Genomic DNA, 23,875 nt, shown 5'->3' on the forward strand with positions numbered 1-23,875 from the left:
ACCCCAAAGCAGGTTTTGTCTTTTGGAATGGGTCATACCGACCTAAAGTTTGGCTCTTGCTATTTGTGAATTTCATCACAACTGGGTGGCTGGGAAACCATAATTTTTAGGTATTGCAGAAATATGCCTTTTTCCACCCTAGCTATTAAATTATGACCTTTGCTGTTGTCAGTAGAAATGCAGCAGCTGTGGGTAGGATTTAAAGGGTGAAAGTCAGGTGGAAAGGATTTGAAAGAGACCTGGGAAGTTTTTACATGTAGCAGATTTAATGAGTTTAAAGACTGTGGTGATTGAAGGGTCAAATGAGCAGTGATAGGAGCTATGGAAAGGAATCAAGTAGGTACAAGGGAATGGTGTGGGATTCGTGGAGGCCTTTGTGATCAAAACCTTGTTCTTTCTGGAAAACGAGCTGTGCCTGCTGCAACTCCAGAGCTGCCAGGAACATCTCTGAATGCCTGAGGATGAGCATCACTCAGGGATTTTTATTTTTTAAGTGTAGCTCTTACAGCTGGGCAAATGCAAGTGGGGGGTGAAGTGTTCTGTCTGTGCTGGCACTGACTGTCCTCTTTCATTATTCCCCAAATCAGTACACAGAACAGGAAGCCAAGAAATTAGGAGTGGTTGGCTGGGTTAAAAATACCAGCCAAGGAACTGTGACAGGCCAAGTTCAGGGCCCAGAAGAGAGAGTGAATGAAATCTAAGTATTTCTGTGTTAGTTTGTTTTGTTTTTTTTTCTTACTCTCATTAAAGTAATTTACAAAAGTGTTTTTAATACAAAGTGACAAGTAGATCTGTGTCAGTAACGTAACAGTGTTTTCATTCAGCTCTGCAGGTAAGGAGGTGCATTCTTTAAGCTGTGAACAGTCTTTAACTTGAAAAATACTGTGTTTTCATTTCTAGTGTCACACAGTTTGCTAATGTATTTCCTTAACATCCTCATTTCTTCTGAAATGAGAAGAAAGTCTTTATTCATGTGACTAAAGATCTGGTTTTTAATTCATCAAAACCTCTCTTGTTAAGAAAAAAAAATTGAGGAATATCTTTAAATGTTTTCTTAGTCTGTGCTTTAAAAACAGCTTAAAGGATACTGGGTTTATATATGATTTTTTTTCTGATTAAAAAACCCCTCTAATACATAAATACACATTTTGGCCAAGGCCTGCAGTCTCTGCCATTTGGAAATGAGTTTTGAGGTACTTTGGGATCTTTTAAAGAATGGGTAATAATTTTCATTATGAGGTTTCCAGGAGCTTAAAGCTCTCATTGAGGAGATGATGCCTGGAAAAACACAAAGGCTCATTGAGTTATTTCCAACTATCATTTTCTGCAAGTGTGTACAGGGGGATTGTTGGGAACTTTAAAAAAATCCTTCAGGGGTTTGTTCTCTCAACAAAGAATGAGTGAGGGCAGAACTTTCCTTTCCTAGATAAATTAGCAGTGCATGTTCTGCCAACACTTTCCCATACAGGAATTGCTTCAAAACTGAACTTGGGTGAAGAGAAGTTGGCTTTGTGCCCACAAAAGTGTTGCACATTCTAGTCAGGAGATGTAAATTATTTCCAATCATTTTCCTTGGTGTTGTGCTTAACATGAGGTTACTTATCTTGGGCTGCAAAACATTTACAAAGCCAGAGAAATATCAGGTTTTTTCTTGTATCAAGTTTGCACTTGATTTTTGAAAGAGTTTGTTAATATCCAGATCTCTTTACGCTTTGTGAATTTCAGTGTTGGTGCCACGTTTTTATTTAACTTGGAACATGAAACTGACCACATAAGAAACCAGGGTTTGTTTGCTATTTGTTATCTTACTTTTTCATTTAAAAACACAGATCCAGCAGAAATAAAAAGTTGTTTTCAGTAGCTGCTCTTTTATTTCATGTTGGAAATCACTGTGTTCCTCTGATGTAGGAATAATGTGGCAATGTGAAGTCAAAGTGTGGTTTTTGATGCATGGATTATTAAATTTGGGGTCCTGGAGTAAAATTGTGAAATAGGAAGTGTTTTCCTTGTGTCCTCTGTACTCTCCAGTGTGTGGAAAAGGCAGTGAGTTTATTTTTGTAATTAACTTGGTGAGATTGCATGTGAAAAGGGAACTCTTGTGTATAAACTGCTCCTTTGAAAGACCCTTATTTCTCTCTGCTGGTACTAGTGAATAATGGACCAAAATGGCTTTGGGGTTGTGAAAAGTTTTTTCAGCATATTTTAATAATGCTATGAATTCATAATACTGTGTTCTCAGATTTAAATGTTATTTAAAATGCCATTTTCAAAAACCAAAACAACAAAATGAGGATGGCTTCGGCTGTAGGAAATGGCTGCAAACCGTTTTTAATAATAGCGTTATTTAATAATATCATTTTTAATAGGAAATGGATACAAACAATTTTTAATAACCCTAAACATGTATTTGTATTCCAAATGTGATAAATCACCAGGAAAAATTTCCATTACCAACTGCCTATACATGTTCTGGTTTGTGTTTTAGCTTTTCAGGACTTTAAGACACTGTGATGGCACTTGTTAAAAATTTGTAGCTCCTACATGGTCAAGGAAATCAAACACACTGCAGAGGAAGAAGTGCATGAATCAATAGTCAGATATTTCAGGGAAGTTTCATGGTGGTGTTTGTTACCATGTGGGAATCTTTCCAGAGCAGTTTGTGCAGTGTCATTTAGAGCAGTGTTTTCACACTTGCCCCAGCTTTTCAATTAAACATGAAGCACAGAACAGATTAAAAATCACATGATGATGGTAATAAAATGTAAGTTGTTTTGCTTGTTCTGGGTTTTTAATGTTAATGTACTTTAGGGGGAAGTAGTAAAGGTGTTTTGGTCTGTCCTAAACAATATTTGTCTTTATGATGCTAAATAGAGTCAAGAGCATGGACCAAAGGAGTAGGGATGCCATGAAAGTACAGGTGTCCTACAGATAAATAGGCAAAGCAATATAAGAGGGAGAAAGAGGAAGAAGGGATTGAGAGGATGATAAAGAGAGGGAAAGTGTAAAAAATGTGGGAAAAAGCCCATGAGGCTCTCTGGTGTTGCCAGAAGCATGGGGTGACTGACTAACAAAGCCTGCCTTTGTTCTGGAGCAGGAATGCAGCAGACCTCTAACCCAACGGTCTTCCAGCAGCTCCCCATTTTCTGCCCCTTTTTATTCTATTTTTGTATCATAATTATATTGGGAGGCACAGCCACAATGTATCCAGTGCATGCTCAAACTCAAGAAGCATTGGCTTTATATAATTTATTTTTTCGTGCAGGTTGCAAGGTAAGATTTAACTTAGGAGGAACAAGAGGATGAGCAGACATCAAATGTAGTGATGCTGAATTACTTTGGAAGGTGCCATGCAAAATAGTGTGCTCTGCAGGGGCCTCCTGCCTCTGCAGAAAGCAATGTTATATTTTAAATAAGTGTGAACAGCTGGGGCCTGGGAAGTGCTGCATGTACAGGAAGTTGTGTCCCTGACTGGGCCATTCATTTAGTGTTGAACATGTGTATGAATTTCTTTGGAAGTGCTGGGAGGCTGATTCCTTGGTGTTCTGTGGTGCTAAAATCTTATCCCACTGAAAATGTACCAACCTCCCCAAGCCTCAGATTGCAGTGGGAAATCACTGAGCTGCAGGAAGCCCAAGGGATAGATGAGTGCTCTTAGATATTTCAATTTTGCATTGTTTTGTTTTAATGAAAGCCTTCTAGGTTCTCAGGGATTAGGTGACTTTTTTGTAAAGTATTTTAAAGCAGATTTTTAAAATGAAGCAACTTGGAGAATGTTTTAGAGGGTGTTTTTAAGAAGTCTTGAGCATCTTTTACCTGTCAGCTTGTTTTGGTATCCCTTGGTTTTTAACTCTAGATGGAGCTGTTAGTTCTGAAGATCCTCAGCCATTCATGCTCTGTTTGCAGGGAATCTATTTTTAGACTGTTATGCTAGAATCCATCTTTTTCCTCACTGTGTTTTATAGGCCTGTTCCCTTTGCTGCTTCTGGTCCACACAGATCACACCTCTTATCCTTAGATAAAAAAGCTCATTTTCAGAGAATTTTACCTGTCAAGTCCCAAGAGAAACAGAGCTGCACAATTTCTGTAACATAATAAGGTTTTATGGTAAAGTGCAGGCCTTTTTTGCCAGCCAAGGTATGAAGTGATGATAAAAAATGGGATAGAGGACTCTAATCCTTTGTTTTATGTAATTTTTTTTACAAGAATATTTGCACCACAAGATATTTCATTATATTATCTTGTGCTATTTTTCCACTTTACCCATTAAATAAGGTTGGGCTCTGTGTAGTCATGGTGGCTGCTGCCATAGCAACCTGCATTGACAGGCTGGAAGTTGCTTTCCTGGGAGAATTTTTTAAACTTCAATGATAAATTGCTTAGTTAGCCATTAAAAAGGGAAGATAAGAGTCTGTACAGTGCCAAATTCAGAATTTATTCCAAAAATCCAAGGTTTCAAATCAGGCTGACACTTGAAAATGTGAAATCTCAGGGTATTTTTTAAGCACAAGCACATAACAGCCCAGTGAGTGTTCTTCCTGTCTCTAGGGAAAGGCAGGGTTCTAAATATAGATGACTTGTCTTGGCAATGTGTTTTAATTAGGAAACTAATGCTAATTGCCTTTGAATATTGTGTTTTTTATTACCAATGTCAGTTAAGAAGAATTAATATTAAGATTTAACTGACACAATACTTAAATTGCTGTAGTGTTTAAATGCATAGAAAAATCTAGATTTTTACCATGTAGAAGAGAATGGAACTCTGCATTGTTATTATCACATTTGTCGTTGTTTCAGTAATCAGGTGCAGCCAACGTTCTGGTCTGTACAAGTGACATTGAATAAATACCTTTTTCCCCAATATAATTTTAATTGGTTGTAGAGAGTAGCCCCTAAATGGAACTAAATGCTACTAAAAATACCCATGGGGGAAAAAAAATCTAGATCTTAATACCCAATTAATGTTTAGTTATAAAATGATCAGATTTTAGTCAGTGTTTTGAGATTTTTCTCCTTTTTAAAAGGATATTTTTAAAAGTATTTTGGTCAAACTAGAAGTGTAGTTTAGGCGAAGAATCCTCAACATTGATTTGCACGTGGACTTGATGGTGAGGCAGAGATGTGCCCCAGCAGGATGGCTGAAATATTCCTGGGATGTGCTGTTCTCAGGAAGCTGACAGGGACAGATTTTGGAGAAAGGGCAGAAGGAAATGAAAAATCACATTTTAAAATATTTTTTAACTTTGTTAAAATGCAAACCAGTGAGAGGTGTTAGATTTGTTCTCATTTATGATGGTAATGAAGAACAGTTTTTACATTAATCACTGCTGAAGGTGATTCAGTGTTTCAGTAAATCAATAGAAAATGACAGGAAAATATGATGGGAATGTTATAATTCAGTGTAGCTCCAAATGTAATAATATTAGGTTTTTAATGTTTGATTATATTTTTTGTTTAAAGGTAAGACTAATGTATACTGGAAAACTAAATTAGGCTATAACTTTTGTGGGTAATAAAATGGGAAATGTGATTCTTTTTTCATATTGAATGTTTGAAGTATTAATTTCTTCTCTATAATTATTTATTCCTTAAAATTGACAGTCTAAATTGTGAATTATTGTAGTTATTGGTCCTGTAAATGAAATTTACTGAACTATTACTGATGATAGCCTGGGAAAAAGAGGAGTAAACCTTGTTCTTTGGGCCTTTTAGTCATATAAAATTAGCTGAATGAACTAATTAATTTGTTGTAGCAGCTGAACTCTGTTTAAAAGCCAAGGAATGGTTCAGGTAAGTCAGAACATGGAGCTTTTGGTTACTGAGAATAAAGTGAGTGCGCTGTTCAGCTGAAGGGGAGCTGCCTGTGCTTCCAGCACAAACCCAGAAGCCCAGTGGCTCATCTTGTGCAGTGTCCTGAGGGAATTCCCCTGCCCTGTGTCCCTGTGGGGCCCAGGAAAAGGCTGTGTCCCTGTGGGGCCCCAGGGGCTGAGGGAGGAGGTGTCCCTGTGCCCTGAAGGTCACCCAGCCCACCAGTGACAGCCAGAAATAGCAGTGGCCTCCTGGCACGGCTCCTCTGCTTTCCACTGCACTGGATGTGCCTGTTCCCTGCAATGCCTTCAACCACAAAAGCTTTTAGCCATGTTTGAGTCTTTCTGGATATAGAATAGTGCCAAAAAAAAAAAAGTTTTCCACAGCCCTGTTTCTTCTGCTGGAGTATAAAAATAGCTGCCTTGCATGACCTTGTAGATTCTTTTTTACAGTAGCTCTGTGGAATTGGAATTCTTTATCAAGTATCTGCTTCCAGTTCTTCTTATCACTGAAATGTGTTTGTTTATAGAACATTTACTAGATGTTTCTGCATGTAAACAGATTGAATTTCTAGGATTTTGGCTCTGGAATAAGCAGTGTTAGTGTTTGCATTGTCTTGGAAAATTCAGAATGGGATGTTGGGCAAGATAGTTAAATTTTATTCTGTCTCTGGTGGATGCTGCATTAATGCCTCAAGTCCTTTAGCAGTGTTAGGGACCAAGGCTGAGTTTCCTGTGGAATTCCAGACTTTTATTGGCTTTGCTGATGGGTATCTCTGGGAGCACTCAATTCCAGCATCCTGGCTGTGCAGTTAGAAGCGGGAAGGATTTCAAGGCTGTATTGGATTGTACTGTAAACACAGGCAAGTTGAGCTGTTGATTGAACACTCAATTTGGGCGTTTTACTGCATAATTAGGACTCATATGCCTTTCTTCCACACTGGGAAGTCAGGCTTCTTTCTGCTCAAAATTAAGCTTAACTAAACCATAATAACTGTTCTATGAAGGAAAGGTTGAGCTTTGTGGGAGACTGATTTTAAAATAAAATTTCCAATGTAATAATTAATTATTTTTACTGGGATCTTTTTGTTCATTTCAGCATTTATGCATTCTTTAATGCTGATAATTTTTAGTATTTAGCCACATGTAATGCTTTATTATTTCCAAAGTGAAGGTGTTCTGTTATTGCTGATGCAGTAGGATGTGGTGCAGTTTGGTGCCATTCATTTGGCTTTTTGTGCTGAATAAAGTGTTTAATGTGTCTTTAGTGCTCCACCACAACACTTAGAGAGACATTAATGAGTAAAAATCAGCTTAAACTAGGATTTTTAATGGCTTTTGTTATTTAGTTTATCAGGGTGGCTAACTGTGCACACAGTCAAAAATAGATCTTTGGCAACAAACTGGTAATTATCAATAAAAACATGTACTTAGTGTTGGTTTCCTGGAAACCTATTCTGGATGTGATGCTTCAAACAAGTTCTGAAAATACAAACCAGCTCATGTGACTCTTAAAGAACAACTTCAGAAATGCAATTTTTTTGCTTTCCTTTTGATGTGCTGATATTTGAAAATTACGGAGCAGGGAACAAGCTTGTTATGACCATTTTTCTGTCTGAAGGGTGTTATTCTGGGTCTGGAGGTTTGTGTTTGTAATCCACAGGAGAAAGCAACATTAAACTAATATGGGAGCTGCATAATGTGAGGGTGACAAGAGCTCTGTGGGGATGCTGCTGCTGTCCCCAAAAGGGGTGCCACAAGTGGGCAGACATTCAGGTGAAGCTCCTCCTGGTGGGAAATCAGGAGGGAATTAAATCTCCAGGTATGTTAAATCTTGTGTGTAGTACAGCAGGAGCTCTCCCATGGGAATGCCAAGGTGTATCCCAAATGGAAAATGTTTGGCAGACTTAACCAGGAGCTGAGGAGGTGAATTCAGTTCTGAATTTGCTGCTGTAATTATGCACAAATCATGATTCTTGCTGCTGCTGATCTTATCAACGTTGTGGTTGTGAAAAGCATCTTCTCTGAGATTTCAGCACTTCCTTAGCCAAGTGAATGTAGGACTGGAAGCAAAATCTCTGTTCCTTATGCCATGTTAGCCAGAAAGGGAGAGGAAGCTACTTCAGCTTTTATGGGGAAAGAGCTCTGAAGCCTGTTGTTTTGTTTTATTCCTTAATTACTGTCGTTTTACTTTGTTTCATTGGCAAGCTGTGTTCAGTTTATTTACCATGTTTTTATCAAAAATGAGTATGTTTCACACTTGTGTACTTGAGATACACCATTTGCCAACAGCAGAAAAGTCAAAATTGCTTCTGGTGCTGCTCTTCCCTCAGCCGCTATTGGAGCATTGCAGCAGTAGAAAAACAAGTCTCTCTGGGTAACTTCATTATATAACTCAATTTTACCTTGTTCTTTTTCCCCAGTTCCTCCCTCCCTCTACTCCCTGGTCTGACTCTGCACAGAAATACCATGTTTATTTGTTTAAGATGGTGCCCTGAGATGTTTTCTGTGAGCTGTTCTGGATGTCACCAGCTGTCCTGCAGAGTTAATATTAGTTTTGGTGTCTTTGTCTTTATGTGGCCCCTCTGAGGGGGGATCCTGAAGTCTCTCTAGAGAGAATCACTTGGAGAAGTCCCTGGGTTTGGTCTGTCAGCCTTTTGCTCTCCAGCTGATTTACTGTAGTCACTCTCACTGGATGAGAAGCTTTCTTTTCAAAGCTGGTTTTCTTGGAGATGTTTTTTCCCTAGCTGGGGTGAAGCAGCTGCCTGGGCTCCTCTGTGATGAATGCTCTGCTTGTGTACCTTCATTGCTTTCCACTGGTGTTCACATTTGTGCTCTGCTCTCGTGATGCTCTGGGCTCTTCCTGCTGCTGAAGGAACAAAGGAAATCAGTCTGCCAAGTGCTCAGAACTTCATGGGGGGGGGCAAGGGGGAAGGCAGAGTTTTTAATTTAGGAAAAAAGAAATCAGCCATTGAATTTAATTAATGCCCAATGTAAAACTGGGCAGCTGATACTCAGTTTGAGCAGTTCCTTGAACTCCCAATGGACATTTTGTTGGGAGAGGATCCTGGGCAAGGAGTTTTCCTTCCCTTTTTTACTATCTAGAGCTGTAGAATTTTAATATATACTAAAAACTAAAGCTATTTGGAACAAAATCCCAATCTATTCCTGTTTGCAGATCTCCCAGCAATTGTTTAATGATGTTTTATTCATCATACTTCTGGATCTGAGCTGGTTTGGTGTACCATAGGGAAGCTCACCTGAAACCATCACACTCCATAAATGCTGATCCCGAGCCTCTGTCCCTGCTCACTATACAATAAAAACCCTTCTTTGAGATTAGATTTTAATATCAGTGCTAAGAACTTTTCAGGCAGCACAGTTCTACCCCCCTATTGATCTGGATATGCTTAAAATCTTTAATTCTAGATGGTTGGTAATTTGCAGGGTAAATTTCAAGAGTCTGGGAAAATGTTTGGCTGGGTATTCTAGGAGGGGTGGAGAAAAGCAGCTGCCTGCTGCCAGTCTTAGATCTCCCTGATCTGCCCTGCTTTTCCAGGCTTTGGATCCAGGAGCTGGAGCCTGGAAACTGAGCTCTTCCTTGGCAGTCAGAGGGCTGCAGGGCTCCTTTGTTGGGGTGAAGAATCCCAGCAAACTGCAAATTCAGTTCCCTTTGGAGGTGAATCTGTTCAACCTACAGTTAGTCTGTTTTCCAGGGACCTGTAACCTGTCTCTGGTTGGGAGCACATGCAGAGATGGAATTTTGCTGCTGCTGCAGATTTCTGTTGCCTTTGCTGCTCCCTGCTTTGCAGGAAAAGTGCTTGAGCAGTGTCAGTCCACCTCAGGGGTGGGAAAACTCCTTTGCTGTTCATCACAAACATCACTCCTTGTGTCTACTTGTGTTTTTAAAAGCCTTGGCTGGGATGTGATCAAGATCTAATGGATTTCTGTGTTTTCCACATTTCTGTCTTGTCCAGCTCACACAACACCTCAGTGGTTTTGTGTCAACCAGGACCTGCTGTTACCCAGCCTGAGGGAGTTGTGCTCTTACTGCAGTCTGTGATGTCCTAAATGCCAAATCAGCAGCAATGCAGTGCAACTTCAAAAACCAGAGCTCATATTTGCTTTTTGCCATTGTAATGGAGCTGATTATGAAAGCCATGAAGGGACTACCTAAATTTGGAATGAGGGCTCAGACAAAATTTGGTAAACACTTGTTTTTTTAAATTCTTAGTGCAAATGTGAATTAAAATTGAAGATAATTTTGGTGAGTAGTTACACATGGATTATTCCCATGCTGTATGTGGAGGAACTAGGGCAGCATCAGTACAGTCTCTCATGGCAAATTTGTGATGGAGCTGAGAAGCAATGTGGGAGTGTTGATATCCAGTCCTATGCTAATCCTTGGAACAGTTTCTTCCTGTAAATTGTTGAGGCTCTGTGCATTGGTTAACTAATGTCAGTGAAGCGCTGCCCAGAATTTCACGGTGTGTTATGTGCTGATTTAATTTCCAGTAACTGCTTTTGGCCTGCAGCTAGCCCTGCAGCTGCACTATTGTATCAGCTGATTGCCCTGGCCCAGATGGAGCTGTTGCTTTCTGCCAGGTCCAGAAGAAATCCATCTTTCTAATCTCAAAATTTTCTGGAGTACAACGAAAAAACCACATAGGCTGGAGTCAGTCAGGACCTCATTCTGCTTTATCAACATGAAATTCCTACTACCAAGAAACAGATAGTAAAATTAAGGAGTAGAGCCAGAGAATGAGAATGTGCTATAGGTTTCCATTTGTAAATTAGTACTGAGGGGAGCTGGTTGGATCAATTGCACAGAAATTCTGGTGCTGACTCTGGACTCAAGTTGTTCCCTGTTCCCTTCACCTCTTTGCTCTTCTGGTTCTGTAGTTTAAAACAAAACAAAACTGTTCAACTTTCCTTGTTAGTAGCTATAAATACAAGCATGCCCTTTGTAGTTCTCACACCAGAAGTGAAGCAATTGTTATATGCCAGCTGGTTTTTTTTTGTTGTTGTTGTTAAATGCTAGCATTAATAATAATTAATTGGATAATTACATAGAAATTTTTGTTCTGGCTCATGTCCATATGGATAGTATGGGCAGAAAATGCAGTGTGGAGTGGAACATACAAGCAATTAATCGTTTCAGTGAATACTTGTAAACAAGGTCAGCTCAGCAGGCCTCCTGGAAATCTCTTCTGAAATGTGATGCTGTCTTCATTATCCTTTTAGAGGGTGTTGGTGTAGGACCAGGACAGCAGCAGGGTTTCTCTGCCATGTGCTCTGACTGCACACAGTGAATTTTGGAGCACTGCTAGACCCAGAGATGAACATTAAAAAACCTTAGACCTGCAATATTGTATTAGAGCTGTGTATTATTCTCATTTGAAAGCTGCTGTTCTGCCTGAATTTAGTCACAGTTATGCAGGCTAGCAAAAATCTGTTCAACTTGGTCTCTGGTTTAATATTTTATCTAATATCAAATGGGATGTTTCTGATTTGGAATAATAAGAATGTGTGGAAGGCTGGCAACCTTGGTATTTGAGTCACATGTTCTGAGAAATGCTAAATATTTTGGTTGGTGTTGTTCAATAGAACTAAAAATTATGAATTTTGTAGTTGTCAGACATGCAAGCCATGCCTGCTGGAGACCTGGGAATTGCCAAGTCTGGAGCACATGGGGCTCAGGCATGAAGCAGTGTGGTGGTGGCAGAAGTGCCTGGGGCTTAAAATGTCCCCTGGCCATGTGGGATTGATGTGGGAGAGGATGCTGGAGCTCTGGGATGGTGCTGGGACCTGTGCTGAAAATCCTTCCTGCTGGAGACCTGCCCAATGCCTTTGCCCTGAGGAAACCACTCTGTTATTAGCTCTCCTCTTCCTAATTATTCTCCCAAATGGAGATAAAAAATGAACTTAATGGCCTTAGCTGGAGTCCTGCATGGAAATTTGTCTTCTCCCAAGGGGATGAAGTCACTGGGAATGTGACTCCTATAGAAAGGCCTAAAAGAGGTCTGTGTTACCATGGGGTTTGAAAATAGAACTTCCTGAAATTCTCTAAGTGTTTTTCCAGCTGATGTGGCTTTCCAGAAGGATGACCTTCACCTTGAGAGGGATGGCTGAGAGCAGAGTCCAGGTGCCTTCAATGGGATTGTGCCTGTGCATATCTCCCTGGCTTGTTATGGGAAACACTTCCCTCACTCCTTTGGCCTGTTTAAATCACAGTGTGTGCTTTGAGACGTGGGGCACTGGACAGAAATAGAATGTTCTTTGTTCTGGGCCAGGTGATCTGTGCTGCCTATCCCAGTGTTTCCAGTGAATAGCAGGAATGGATGTGCCAGAGCACTGAAGGCAGGGACTGTGCAGCCTCTTGGGTTATGTGGGATACTGTCCAGGGCAGCCAAGTGTTTGTTTGCAGGGTGGTTTTCCTAGCAGGCACCTGTTTATTGTGGCTGTTGTTAGAGAGGACCTCAGAGGACCAAGTGGGAAAGGACAGAGGGTTTGTTGTCCATGATGTGTTGATGCCAATGAAGTTATACCTGGTATGCAGCAAGTGTTAATTTTGAGCAGCTGTCTTTAGGTGGGAATCAGTTCTGTGATCCACACTCTCAAAATACAGAATGGGCATGTTGTGCTGGTCACAAGGTTGGGCAAACCCTCCAGTGGAAGCTGGTGTAGGGAGGGACACAGGTGCCACGGGCTGCCCGAGGGTGGAACACACAGTCCATTTCCAGGGAGTGTTGGTGCCACTTGTTTGGAGCTCTGTGGCTGGTAACCCTGTTCTCAGCCTGCCTCCCTGCTCTCAGTGGATCAGCAGGGAACGTGTGAGTGACTTTTGGAATTCATCTCAAGGTCACATCTAAACACAGGAGAGCAAAAGGGAAGGACTGTGGTACATTCCCCCCTAGTCTAGGCAGGAGCAGAGTATCCTCTGCATGGCCTTTATACAGTGCTCCTGGGATTTGCTGAACAGGAAGGAATTAGGTAAAGTGCTCTAAATACTGGATAAAAGAAAATATTAGTTCTGGTTCTGTAACCAGCTCAAAAAAGCAGAGGATGAGATGGGCAGGACAACCAGGTACTTCTATTTTTGTTGGTGATTCTGTCCCTCTGCAAGAGAGGAAAGAGCAGCTGTTTTGACACCAGCAGACACTGAAATCCAGGAGCACTTTTGTGTTCTGGCTCCATTCCAGCTTGACAGGAAGCAAGATCCTCTGGTGGCAATTTAAGTTGAAGTTTTGGTTATTTTATACCACTGTAATGTGGCAGAGTGACTGGATGACAAAGAAATTGTCTTGATGACATTTGAGCTGTCTAGTGATGAATAAAAAATAAAGCCTCGAGAAGAGGGTTTTCAAATCTTATGGGTCTTGATGAAAAGATTTTTTAAGAAAGGTTAACCATTAAATTCCTCTGGGAGAAAGGTTTATAACTTAAGAAATTATGCCACGAGGGCTGTTGTTCTACCAAGTAACTTCTGGTGTGTCTTAGTTGCTGAATACAAAAAAAAGTCTGGAAAGGGAGGTTAGTTTTAGCTAATTATGGGGAATGTGGTTTTAAAATCTGTTTTCAGGCACACTGATAATATTTAATTCACTAATGACTCAGTGATAGCATCTTGATTGGCTGCATTGCTAATTAAACATTTGTGACAATACTTGATTATTTTTTTTTTTGCTCAAGCCTCAAGCTCTCAGTGCAAAACTACTCTATAGGAATTGAAATTGTGTTTTAAATAAAGGTTTGTAGCCTTCCATATTGCATTGTTGAGATAATGCCAAAACACAAAGGCAGGCAAACATCTGAATTTTGGTTTGATGATCTCAGATTTCAGCTGGTCTCATGATTTTTTGGCAGTTGATTAATCTGAACATGAGGGATTATTACTAATCCTTAGTGAAAAGGAGTAATAAGAGTATTATGAATAATTTCCAGGTATTTCTTACTCTGTTCAAGTTCATTGCACACTTTGCTGCTTTGGTGTCTAGCTCCCCTAATTAAAAACATGCTAAAAATAAAACAATTATATTCAAGTAAGGCCATGGTATATTTAAGTCTTACCATTTTTTTTATCCAACCCAGTGTGATACTGATGACAAATGAGAAAAAGCAGATCCTGAATTGGTGATGGATCATGTCCTGCAGTCTGTCTGTGGAGGTTTTGTATCCTAGCAGGTAGGGATGTACAATGGAATTCAGACACTCAAGGAATACAGAACAAGGGTTTTGTTCCAAAATCATGTAACCTGTCCTTGTTTTCAGTGTATTCCTGCAGTAGTTACTTGGAGGGTAGTCACAGAGCTGTATTGGGCATTTCTGCAGTTAATTTAATTTGTGTTGTTTGGTTTCAAGCCCAAAACAACAAATAGCATTTGGATTTTTTCCTTGGGTTCTGATTGTTTGTAGCTTCTGAAAATCCTTAGCTTGAGGAACAAAACTGGATGCACTTGAGATTGGCAGGGTCTTTGGGACTGAGCAAATTCTCCTTAGCTTTCCCTTCAGAACTCTGTAGGGTTTAGGAGGTCAAGGAACCATTTTCCAGCTGACCTGGCGTGTACAGTGTCATTACTGTCAGGAAAGTTTGGTTCAGAGTGGAGCTCACTCCTGTGCCCTTGCAGAAATGGCCCTGGGAGCAGCCCTGGTTTCATTTTTCCAGCTGTATTTGCCATTTCCAGAGCTTATCCCCAAGTCATGGCTCACCTCTGACTCATTGTGCAGAGGTTCCCTGGAGCCCTGAGTTTTCCTGAGTCAAAACAACCCTGGGGTCCCATCTACAGCAGCACAAACTGTCAGTTGTGTAATGATTAACACATTGGGTCTGTGGCAAACTGAGGTATTATATATATTAAAAAAAAAATCACCTTCATCATCACTGAGGGCAATAGGGTATCAGGACACAATGAATCATTGGGTTTGAGACAGATGTCCTAATATTATTATGGAAAATGAGTTGTGAATGAGTCAGGAGTTGTTTGGATGCTTGTCTCTCAGCTTTTAGGATACTATTTTTTAGATATTGCTTTTGTGGAATTGTTACAGGCAGGAACCTGAAAAGAGGGCTGAAACAGCCAGGAAAATGTGATGAGGTCCAAAATCTCTGCCAATGCCACCAGTACTGGACAGAGTAAAAAAGTTACTCTTGAGATTTCTTGGAAATGTATTCCTTTGAAAGGAATGAAAACATCTTTGCCCAAAGATATTTAATACATGAAATTCTGGGATCATGATGCTGATACAAGGGGTCAATCTTCAGTGGAGTGACTTTGAAAAGCCTTTTATTTATCTTTTCTGCAACATATAAGCTTCCTTTCCCTATTCATTGTGTTAAAGAACACAGCTGATTAGAGACTATTTGTACCTCTTCTCATCAGTCTCTGGACCTGCAGTACAGAAATAGGAGTATCCAAGATATCTTTCAGTCATAAATTCTAAAATTAAACCATGCAAACATTCTGCCTTTGTCTTTAACTCTTCACTTCACCTTATCCAGAGGTGGAAAAAGCTTCTCCATGACCAGCTGGCCTGTGTTTCTCTTCCTTGTTCTCCCTGGCACACTTGATTTCTGATTTTCCTCATTTGCTGTTCTCATTCACCGCTGATGTCTCTCATTTCTCCTCTGTTGGAAGCTGCATTTCCCCAGTCACTGGTACAATGTCTTTGGCTTTGTGTAGCTATTAAATATATATATATATATATATATATATATATAAAGTGCTTGTATTTGGAGGATTTGATTCTTTTGTCATTAAAAAAATATTTTAAATTAATCCTTGTTGATGTGGCTTTGTAGTTCAGTGTTTTTACACTAGATGTCAATCTACTTGCATGTGTGGAAGTTACTATTTTGTGCCTTCTAGATGTTTCTCTTAGCAACTCCCCTACGAAAATGCTGCTTTCCATCTGCTTTGCAGAAGAATCAATGCCAGGAGAAAAGGGATGAGTTGAAATATTGATTTCCTTTTGGTAGCTAATGTTGAACAGGACTTTTGCAAATAAGACAGCAGTTTTGGGGTTGTCAAATGTAATTAAAATCACTTTTCAGTGAAGCTGGTTGACAGCTTTAATGGAAAATGAAATTTCAGCTAATGTAGAGAAACTTGATCCAGGTCTTATTTCTTAATCTTTGCCCCTCTTTTCAAACACCATTCTGGGATTGATTCAAATGAGATCTGAGTTTAAAAAAGCATTTCCCACCTTGCCATTGCAGACCCAGTGTTTCAATGAATTGTTTAGGAATAAATGGAATTAATTCCTGCTAGGAATGCAGAATTCAGTGAGGGATGTGGAAGTTTCTTGTCACAGAGCAGTTAATAGTTATTAGTTGCTTTTTAATATATAACTCCACATTAAATTACCCTCTTCCCTTGTGTTACAGCTTCAGTTCTGTGATGTCTTCTGCTTCTTCTGAGAGACCCCAGAATATAAAAACTTTTTCTTTTCCTAGTCAAGCAGTGTTTAAAATTTGTTCTAATTTGTATTTGTGGAAGATCAACCAAGATGTTTTATGTTATGCTGTAATCCTATACTTTATTATTTTTAAATTTTTTTGAGTGCATATCAGTGCCTTATTAATACAGTTTTCCAGGATTTTCTTTAATAAATTAAAAATTCCAAACATCACTGAAGAACCAAGCTGGCTGGAACTCATTTGCCATTTGGAGAACTATATTATTTAGAAATCAGTTTAAAAAGGGAAAGAATATCTTTAACATGGCAGTAAAACAGAGAAGCCATCATGTCTTAAAAGAAAGTTGCATAAGAATTTTAAATATGCAGAGACTTGAAGAGTTTGTGCTTCTTCATCATGAAATTGATTTCTGATGAAGGGTGAGACAGGCCTGAATTTCTTTAACTCAATAACTTCAACTTTTTAGTTATTGGGAGTTTTTTAATTTCAAAATATTAAAAGGCTTTTTGGTGCCCAGTCCCCCTTGGTAGCTCAAAATGCTTTGAACTCCTGGAAAATATAAATTTCCAATTTAGGATTTTTGAAGGGTTTACTGAAGTCCTGGGTTTTTGACTGGAGGTTCCTGAAAAGTATATGGGAGAAGGTGACCTTTTCAGTTATACATCATTTATTTTGTGCTATTTGATAGGGCTGAATATCAGCTCAAGAGACATAAATTTGTGTGAAACAGCTGCTAAAAGTGGTGAATGCAAATAAAGTAATAATTAATGAAGAATAATTTGCTTTACAAAAAATCCTTTTGATGAGCTGGGATGATTTGTATTCTCTAGCCAGCAACAGTTTCTTTGTCTGAAAGAATTTTGCCATAAGGGAAGTGTTTTGCATTCCTTAGCAAACAATCTCTCCCAGGATTCACTGAAGTGCCCTGAAGAACTGTAAGTAATAAGTAATTGCTTGGTACCTGGAATTTTCTTTGAAACTGGATTTATTTTAAAAACATTTCAGGAAAGAATACAGTTTGAATCTTGCACAGTAACATCATAGAACAGATTTAGGTCCTCTTTATCACATTTTACATAAAAATCCCCAGCTTTGAGCTCTGTTGCTTTGGAGCAGCCTACAAAGTGATTTTTATAGAAGCACTGGAGTGGAAAGTGTACTCAGTTCCTTGATTCTCTTCCATGTGTGAGGATGGGGATCGAAAGGAAAGCTTGGTCCTTGTCGCCTGTCACTTGGTGTCCCCCTCACACACAGGAGCTGTTCTGCCTCTCCCTCCTACAGACTCCTCAGCAACCAAGGCACCTCCTCAGGAGCTTTGGGGTGGTGCCCTCATTCTCCTGCCAACCTGCTGGGTATCAGCTCTGCAGAGAAGGATCCTAATGGACACCAAGGTGTCCCTGACCAGCGGTGCTGTGGGGGCAGGAAGGCTCAAGGGACCTGGGATGCATTGGAAGAGCATTCCCAAAAGGTTGGAGGGGAATTCCTGCCCCTCTGGCCAGCCCTGGGAGGCACATCTGGAGTGTTGTGTCCAGTTGTGGGATCATCAGGACAGGAGGCAAGGGAGCTCCTGCAGCAGGGCCAGTGATGGCTGTGGAGATGAGGAAGGGCCTGGAGCATCTCTGTGCCCAGGAGAGGCTGAGGGAGCTGGGGCTGCTCAGCCTCCCGGGGAGCCCTCAGCCCTGGGTGTCCCCGGCTCTGTTCCGGGGGCCCAGCCATGGCACAAGAGGAACAGGCAGGAACTGATTTCACCTGGGCAGGAGGAAGAACTCCTTGGAACAGTTTGTCCAGAGAGGCTGTGGAATTTCCCTCTCTGGAGATGTTCCAGGATCAGCTGGACACAATCCTGTGTGTTCTGGGATGGTTGGACTGAGGCACTGTGGTCCCTTTTCACCTGACCCATCCTGGGATTCCAATTCTGCCAATGCTGATGCACATTTGGAGCATAAAACCAGTGGATGTGGAGCTCAGGTGTTGTGGAGAGCTGTTGGTCTGCCTTGATCTGTGTAGATTTAGGCATGCTGGTCTTGTTCATACTCACTCTTTGCCACATTTAACTCTGCTCCAAACCACTTTAAGTAGGTTTCAGCTGTCCTTTTTGCAGAGTTCCTAGGTCAACATTGTGCCACCAAGCAGCAGAGTGCTAGGAATGTACAGCTGCCACTTAAGGTGTGCAGTGGACTCTAGAAATGGCAAGGTAGCCTTGATTTGTAAGGGTGGTGAAGAGAGACAAAAATTTATTCCATTTATCTATAGAACTGAATGGGAAAGCTACTCCTTACTCTGAATTAAGTGCTCCCTGCACCCTCTTTGGTGTTTCTGCTTGAGCCTGGTGTTCAGCCAGGTTTCCATCAGTTGTGTGGCTGCTCTGTTTAAATGTGGCAGCTTTGAGCTGCTTATAGTTCATGTTAAAGCTGCAGCCACACAACCATTTTTGTCCCATGTGCTTGTGGTAAATGTAATTGTGTTAAAATTATACATGCAGATAAAGGCTGAATTGTTTATGCATAGTTTTCTGTTCTGGTAATTGGCTCTCCTTAGGGTTCTTCTCCCTGTTTGTTTTCTGATTAATCTTGTAAGGGTTGTAAATGTGTTTAGGTAGAATAAAGAGGTTTTATTTTCTGCCCTGTTGCTTCAGGGTTTGGTCAGTTGCTGTTTTCTGGTCACCCCAGCCATGTATCAGTTGTATACCTGGGAACAGTGTGTGTCATTTCCTAATAAAATCAGTGGTTTGTGTTTTGTGAAGGGTGGGGAATTGTCATCCTGTTACCAGTTCTTGGGAGCCATCCAGCACTTTGGATCTGTGAGTGCTGTGGGGTTTGGAGAGAATCTCGTTCTCTATCTCTAAATATAGGGAGAGGAGTCAAAGTTTCACTTAATCAGCACCCACAATTTGATTAGCTGGACAGGTTTTTCTCTGTGTTTTTATCCTTTTGCTGCTGCTGCAGGAGCAAGGCAAAGCAGGAGATATTAATATTTAATGAAATTTTCTGGATCTCAACCATAATTGTGTTGCTTTTTAGCTGGAGGTGTCGCTCCCTGAAGTTCCTGCTGGATTTCTTTGTCTGAGAAGCTCAGCCCAGATTTCTCAAGCTGGTAGACTTAATCCTTGAGTTATAGTGCCAGTTGTTTGGGTGTATTTGTAGGGGATCAGACTCTTGGCTTAAAAATATTTACAAATTAATATACAGAGTAGAAAATTATTGTAGTGGTTAGGTTTCCTAGATGGTCACTGAGCTGCTTCTTAACATACACCTTGAAGATGAAGGACCCTTAAGAAATGGACCCATCAATACTTAGGAATTTTGGGGCTTTGTCTTCCAGTATTGGGAAAGGTAAGTCATTAGAAATGTCCAACAGTTAAAACTAGGGCGAAAAGAATGATTTAAAGCTAAAATTTAGAGCTAAATTTAAAGCTAAAATTTCAAGTTTTAGATGGAGTTTTACATGAGAGGGTTAAAAATTAAACAAATGTTGTAGTGTTTTTCTACATACTGGATCAATATATGGATAAATGAGCAAAATTGCATAAAGAAGAGAAGGTTGTTTCTATTGTGAAGTCAAAGGAGAATGAAGGAACAGAAGGATTTACATCACAATGGTAGATCATCTGCCAGTAATTGAATCATGAACTTGTTTCCATTGTTTCAGTAAACAAATAAATATGTAGACAAGCCTGTGTTGTCCTCTGCTAAATTTGAAGCCAAAATGGATGTTGTAATGAAATAAAAATCCTTTTTGCTGCTTTATGTTAGGGGGAAAGTTGTTCTCTGGTAGAGATGCATTTCTTTACTTGCAGGCACCTTCCTAATAACCCTTGTGCTCTTGGTCCTGTAAGAAAGGAGCTGGAGAGCCAAGTTCCATGTTGGAATTCTGAGCTTGTAATGCAAGGTTCTGACTTTATTTGGTCCCCACAGTCCACACACAGAATTTTATACAAGCACAGGGAAGTAGCTGATGTAATTTGAATTATTTGTTTAATAATTTGTCAGGTTCTGTGGCCAAATGCCCTTGATTGCAAAGGAAACTGATGCAGCAGCTCTGAATTAGGTTGGTTATGGCATTGTGTGTTTAATGCTTGGAACAGCATTACAGGTGTTCCCTGGCTAATGAATTCCTAGAAGTCCTTGTTGACTGGGTTCTGACATCTGTTGACTTCTCAGTGCCAGGATTTCCAGTCTCCTGGAGGAGTTTGGTTTGCCTAAATAATTGAGTGTCTGTCCAAGAGGAAATGTTCTCTGGTGATTGGTATCCAAGAGTTTGAGGGATGGCTTGTTTGAAACTGAATGTCTTTGGAATTGGAAGCCTATATGTGGTTGAGAGTATATTCTGTGTGGAGTTGTCACAGTCAAGATTAGCTTTTTATATATATTTCACTCTAGGTATAAATGTAAATTTGCCCTCAGTAGGATCTATTCACACAGTAGCAGCAGTTGTGCTGCTTCAGATGTCTTTGCATGTGTGTTTGCTGATGAAAATTCCAGCAGAATAAGCAACCACTCATTTCTCCAAACACAGGAGAAGGATTCAGCATGATGTAAGAAATGGGACTGACTTTGCACTCCTGTCTTAGTGCTGTGCTGAATGAAATGGCAATTATTCCTGCTTGTTGATGTTGTAAAGGATGAAATGATGTTTCTGTGCCTTTGGAAAGAGTTCCAGTGATTCTTCCTTTTGCTGGTACCCAGTCTGAGAGCCTGGAATGTGACTCACAGAGGTGATGTGCTCTTGAGCTCCTTCCTGATCCCAGTTTGGTGGTAAAATCTGACATATCATCATAAATATTCATAAAACTGGGTCCTTATCTCAGAGTGGGAATTCCTGGAGGCTTTTAGTGCCTTTTTCTGGAGGCAGATCTATGGTCAAGCCACTCTCTTCGTCCCACACATGATCTGTCCTGAATTTCAGTGCAGCTGCTGTGAAGTTCATCTTTAACTGATATGATTTATATAGTGTTTGGACTGTTTTTTCTGGACAGCCAGGCAGCTTGTTTTTATAAAAAGCACGATGACATGAACTGTTCTGACATGAATTTTGTGAAATTATTTTTTCACAGCAGCTCCCCCAGTCATAGAGAGCTAATGTTTTGCATAATTCCTCCTATAAATTATTACTTTTGTTGTTTTGCTTCAAAGGGCTTGGTATTGCCAAAAACTGAAAACATCTTTTATTCTCTGTGGACATAAAAATGAGCAAAAGCAAAGAGCCTGAGCTTGCCTTTTGAGAGGTTTTATTCTAGGAATGCCTCTGTGTCTTCTGTGCAAGGGCTTCAGCTCCCTGCCTTTGGAAATCTGTCAGTGAAAGCACCAAGGAGCTTCAAGTTGACTGTGAAATGAGTTGAGGGCTTTTCTGAAATACTTGTATATAAATTTTAGTAAAATGAGCCACTAGTTAGATTTGTGGCTTTCAAGGGGTTTTTTTTTTTTTTTGTAGTTCTCAATTCACATCCCAACCCATGTGGCTCCTGCAGCAGCCAGATTCCATGGGAAAGCCATAGGAAGAACTTCAAAAAGGGGGAAGGGAAAAAAAGAAAATGGCATAAATTACAGAAAACAAATGAGATGTTTGATACTTCTTGACAGACTCTGAAGCTTGAAAGAAAAATGGAAAAAACCCAGGAAGATGGAGTTTAGGAACATATTTATGCTTTGCCAATAATTCTCTTGTTACCAAGCATCTCACAAAATATCAAAACCTGCTGAATATTAAGGAATTATGAAGCATAAACAACAAAATAAAAAATTTCTGCAGGACAAGGTGCTTATAAATAGTTATTTACAAGACCTATTTGGGAATACTTGCACAGTATGATGTAGTCTTCCAAAGATGGTTTCTTTTGATTTTGATATTTTTCTTCTGTAGTCATAGTTCTTTGTTTAAATTTTGCAAAAGCAGACATCAAGTCCATCTCCCTGTCCCTAGTAAGTGTTGACTTTAGTAGATAGAAGATGCTGTTGACTTCAGTAGAAATAAGATGCTGCCTTTAGTGCAATACTGCTTTTATTCTGATTTTTTTTTTGGAGTCTGAGGCCCTCACTACTGAAATCTTGTACTGTTAAGGGGCAGATTTGGAATGAGCAGGAAAATATCCAGACCCATGAGAAATGTAGGTGGAAAGATGAAGCCAGTTACCCTCAATTATAATTAAATCAGTCTGGTTTGGTTTTGGTATGTGTTAACTTCAAGTAGGAAGTTCCAGAGCCGCCTTGGGAAGGTGAGATTTTGGTATTTCCAATATGGCTTCATTTTGTAAGAAAAAAGATTCAAAGAATTCTATTTCTTGATTCATTCATTTTATCATTGTTGCAGATAAACAGGAGAATGTTTTTGGTAAATACTCTGAAAATTAAGTTTAATAAAAGCATGGTGTAATACAACACTGAACAGCAAGAACACATATCAGATCTCATTTCAGTACGCATTAAAAGCCTTGTTTAACAATTTTTTTACACAAAGAAACATTGAACTGGGATACTTCTTCATGCTCTGATAGCTTCCTTAAATAGCTGGGAGCTTTGTGTTTATTTTTCCTCAGTGAGTATATCCATAGTGACAGATCATGGACCCCAGGATGGGATTTGCCCTTGGCATGCTGTGGTGAAAAAGTCTTTTCTGTCTAATTTTTTAATATTAATAGAAAGTATAAAGTCTAGCAATTAGAGACGTTGCAATGTAGACTTTGAGGAAATCAGGAAGCCTTGGCTGATTCTATTTGGGTTTTATTTGATATCTCAGCTGATCTATCCAGCATCCCTCCTGTTGGAGCGGTTGGGATCAGGGCTTGAATGGCTTCATTAGGGTGATGTGTTTAATACCTGCCTGCAGAGAGTGAAAGGATAACTTCATGGTACTTGGAAAGCCAGAGAGAAATGGAGTTGAGATTAGATCTGCCAGAAATGGTATTTGGAATACAGGTGAAGTCATAAGAAAAACATGATAAAGGAGTAATATGTTGAAGAATGAAAATTATTTTATTACTGTAGGTGGAATACAATTCCTTGGTATGTGAGTGAAAAGGGGTGTTTGCTTCCATGGGGTCCCTGAGGGACAGCCTGGCACATCCTACCCTGGAGCCCCTCCTGCCTCAGGCTGTTGTGTCTGGAGCTTTACCTCAAGGCAGAGCAGACAGAGGGTCTTGGGGATATATGATGAAAACAATAAATAATACATATCCTGGTCCTTCCTGTGCTTTCCAGGGAATATTGTGTGTGCATCCTGTGGATGACAGGTGCAGTGTTCCCTGCCTTGTAAACACTCCCTGCTGGATGCACCTCCCTGATCTGGTGTGCTGGAAATCACAAGGAGCACTTGTCAAATCAAGAGCAGAATCCCTGCAACATTCTTATGTTAATTTTTTGCTTTCTGCTTGTTGGAGCTATATCTGTAATACCAAAAAATAGAGCATTACAAAAGTAAGTCTTGATAAAGCTCAAATTTTCTCAGCTTATAAATTTTAAGCAGACTATTAGCTAGTGGAATCCACTTGGTGTTTTCCTGAACACTTGTGCTCTCTAATATTATGTATTTAAAACATTTTCTTGTTGCTCTTATGTTCTGGAAAGTCTACTATGTTACATCACAGTTGCTTTAAAAAAAGCAGTTGGAGATGGGAGGTTAAAAGGTGGGGGTGTAACTGCTTCCTTGGAAAGTGCAATTT

At 39.9% G+C, this 23,875-nt stretch overlaps 1 protein-coding gene across 1 annotated transcript in view; it reads left to right on the top strand.

Moving 5' to 3' along the window:
• Positions 1–23,875, top strand: part of ACYP2 (acylphosphatase 2) — a 32,917-nt gene that overhangs the window by 1,569 nt on the left and 7,473 nt on the right. The window contains exon 3 of the mRNA XM_063152720.1: positions 588–697. Within this exon, the coding sequence (XP_063008790.1) occupies positions 588–697 (110 nt within the window). The remainder of the gene's footprint in view (positions 1–587; positions 698–23,875) is intronic.

Source organism: Melospiza melodia, chromosome 3 (genome assembly GCF_035770615.1).
Source record: "Melospiza melodia melodia isolate bMelMel2 chromosome 3, bMelMel2.pri, whole genome shotgun sequence".
NCBI lineage: Eukaryota > Metazoa > Chordata > Aves > Passeriformes > Passerellidae > Melospiza > Melospiza melodia.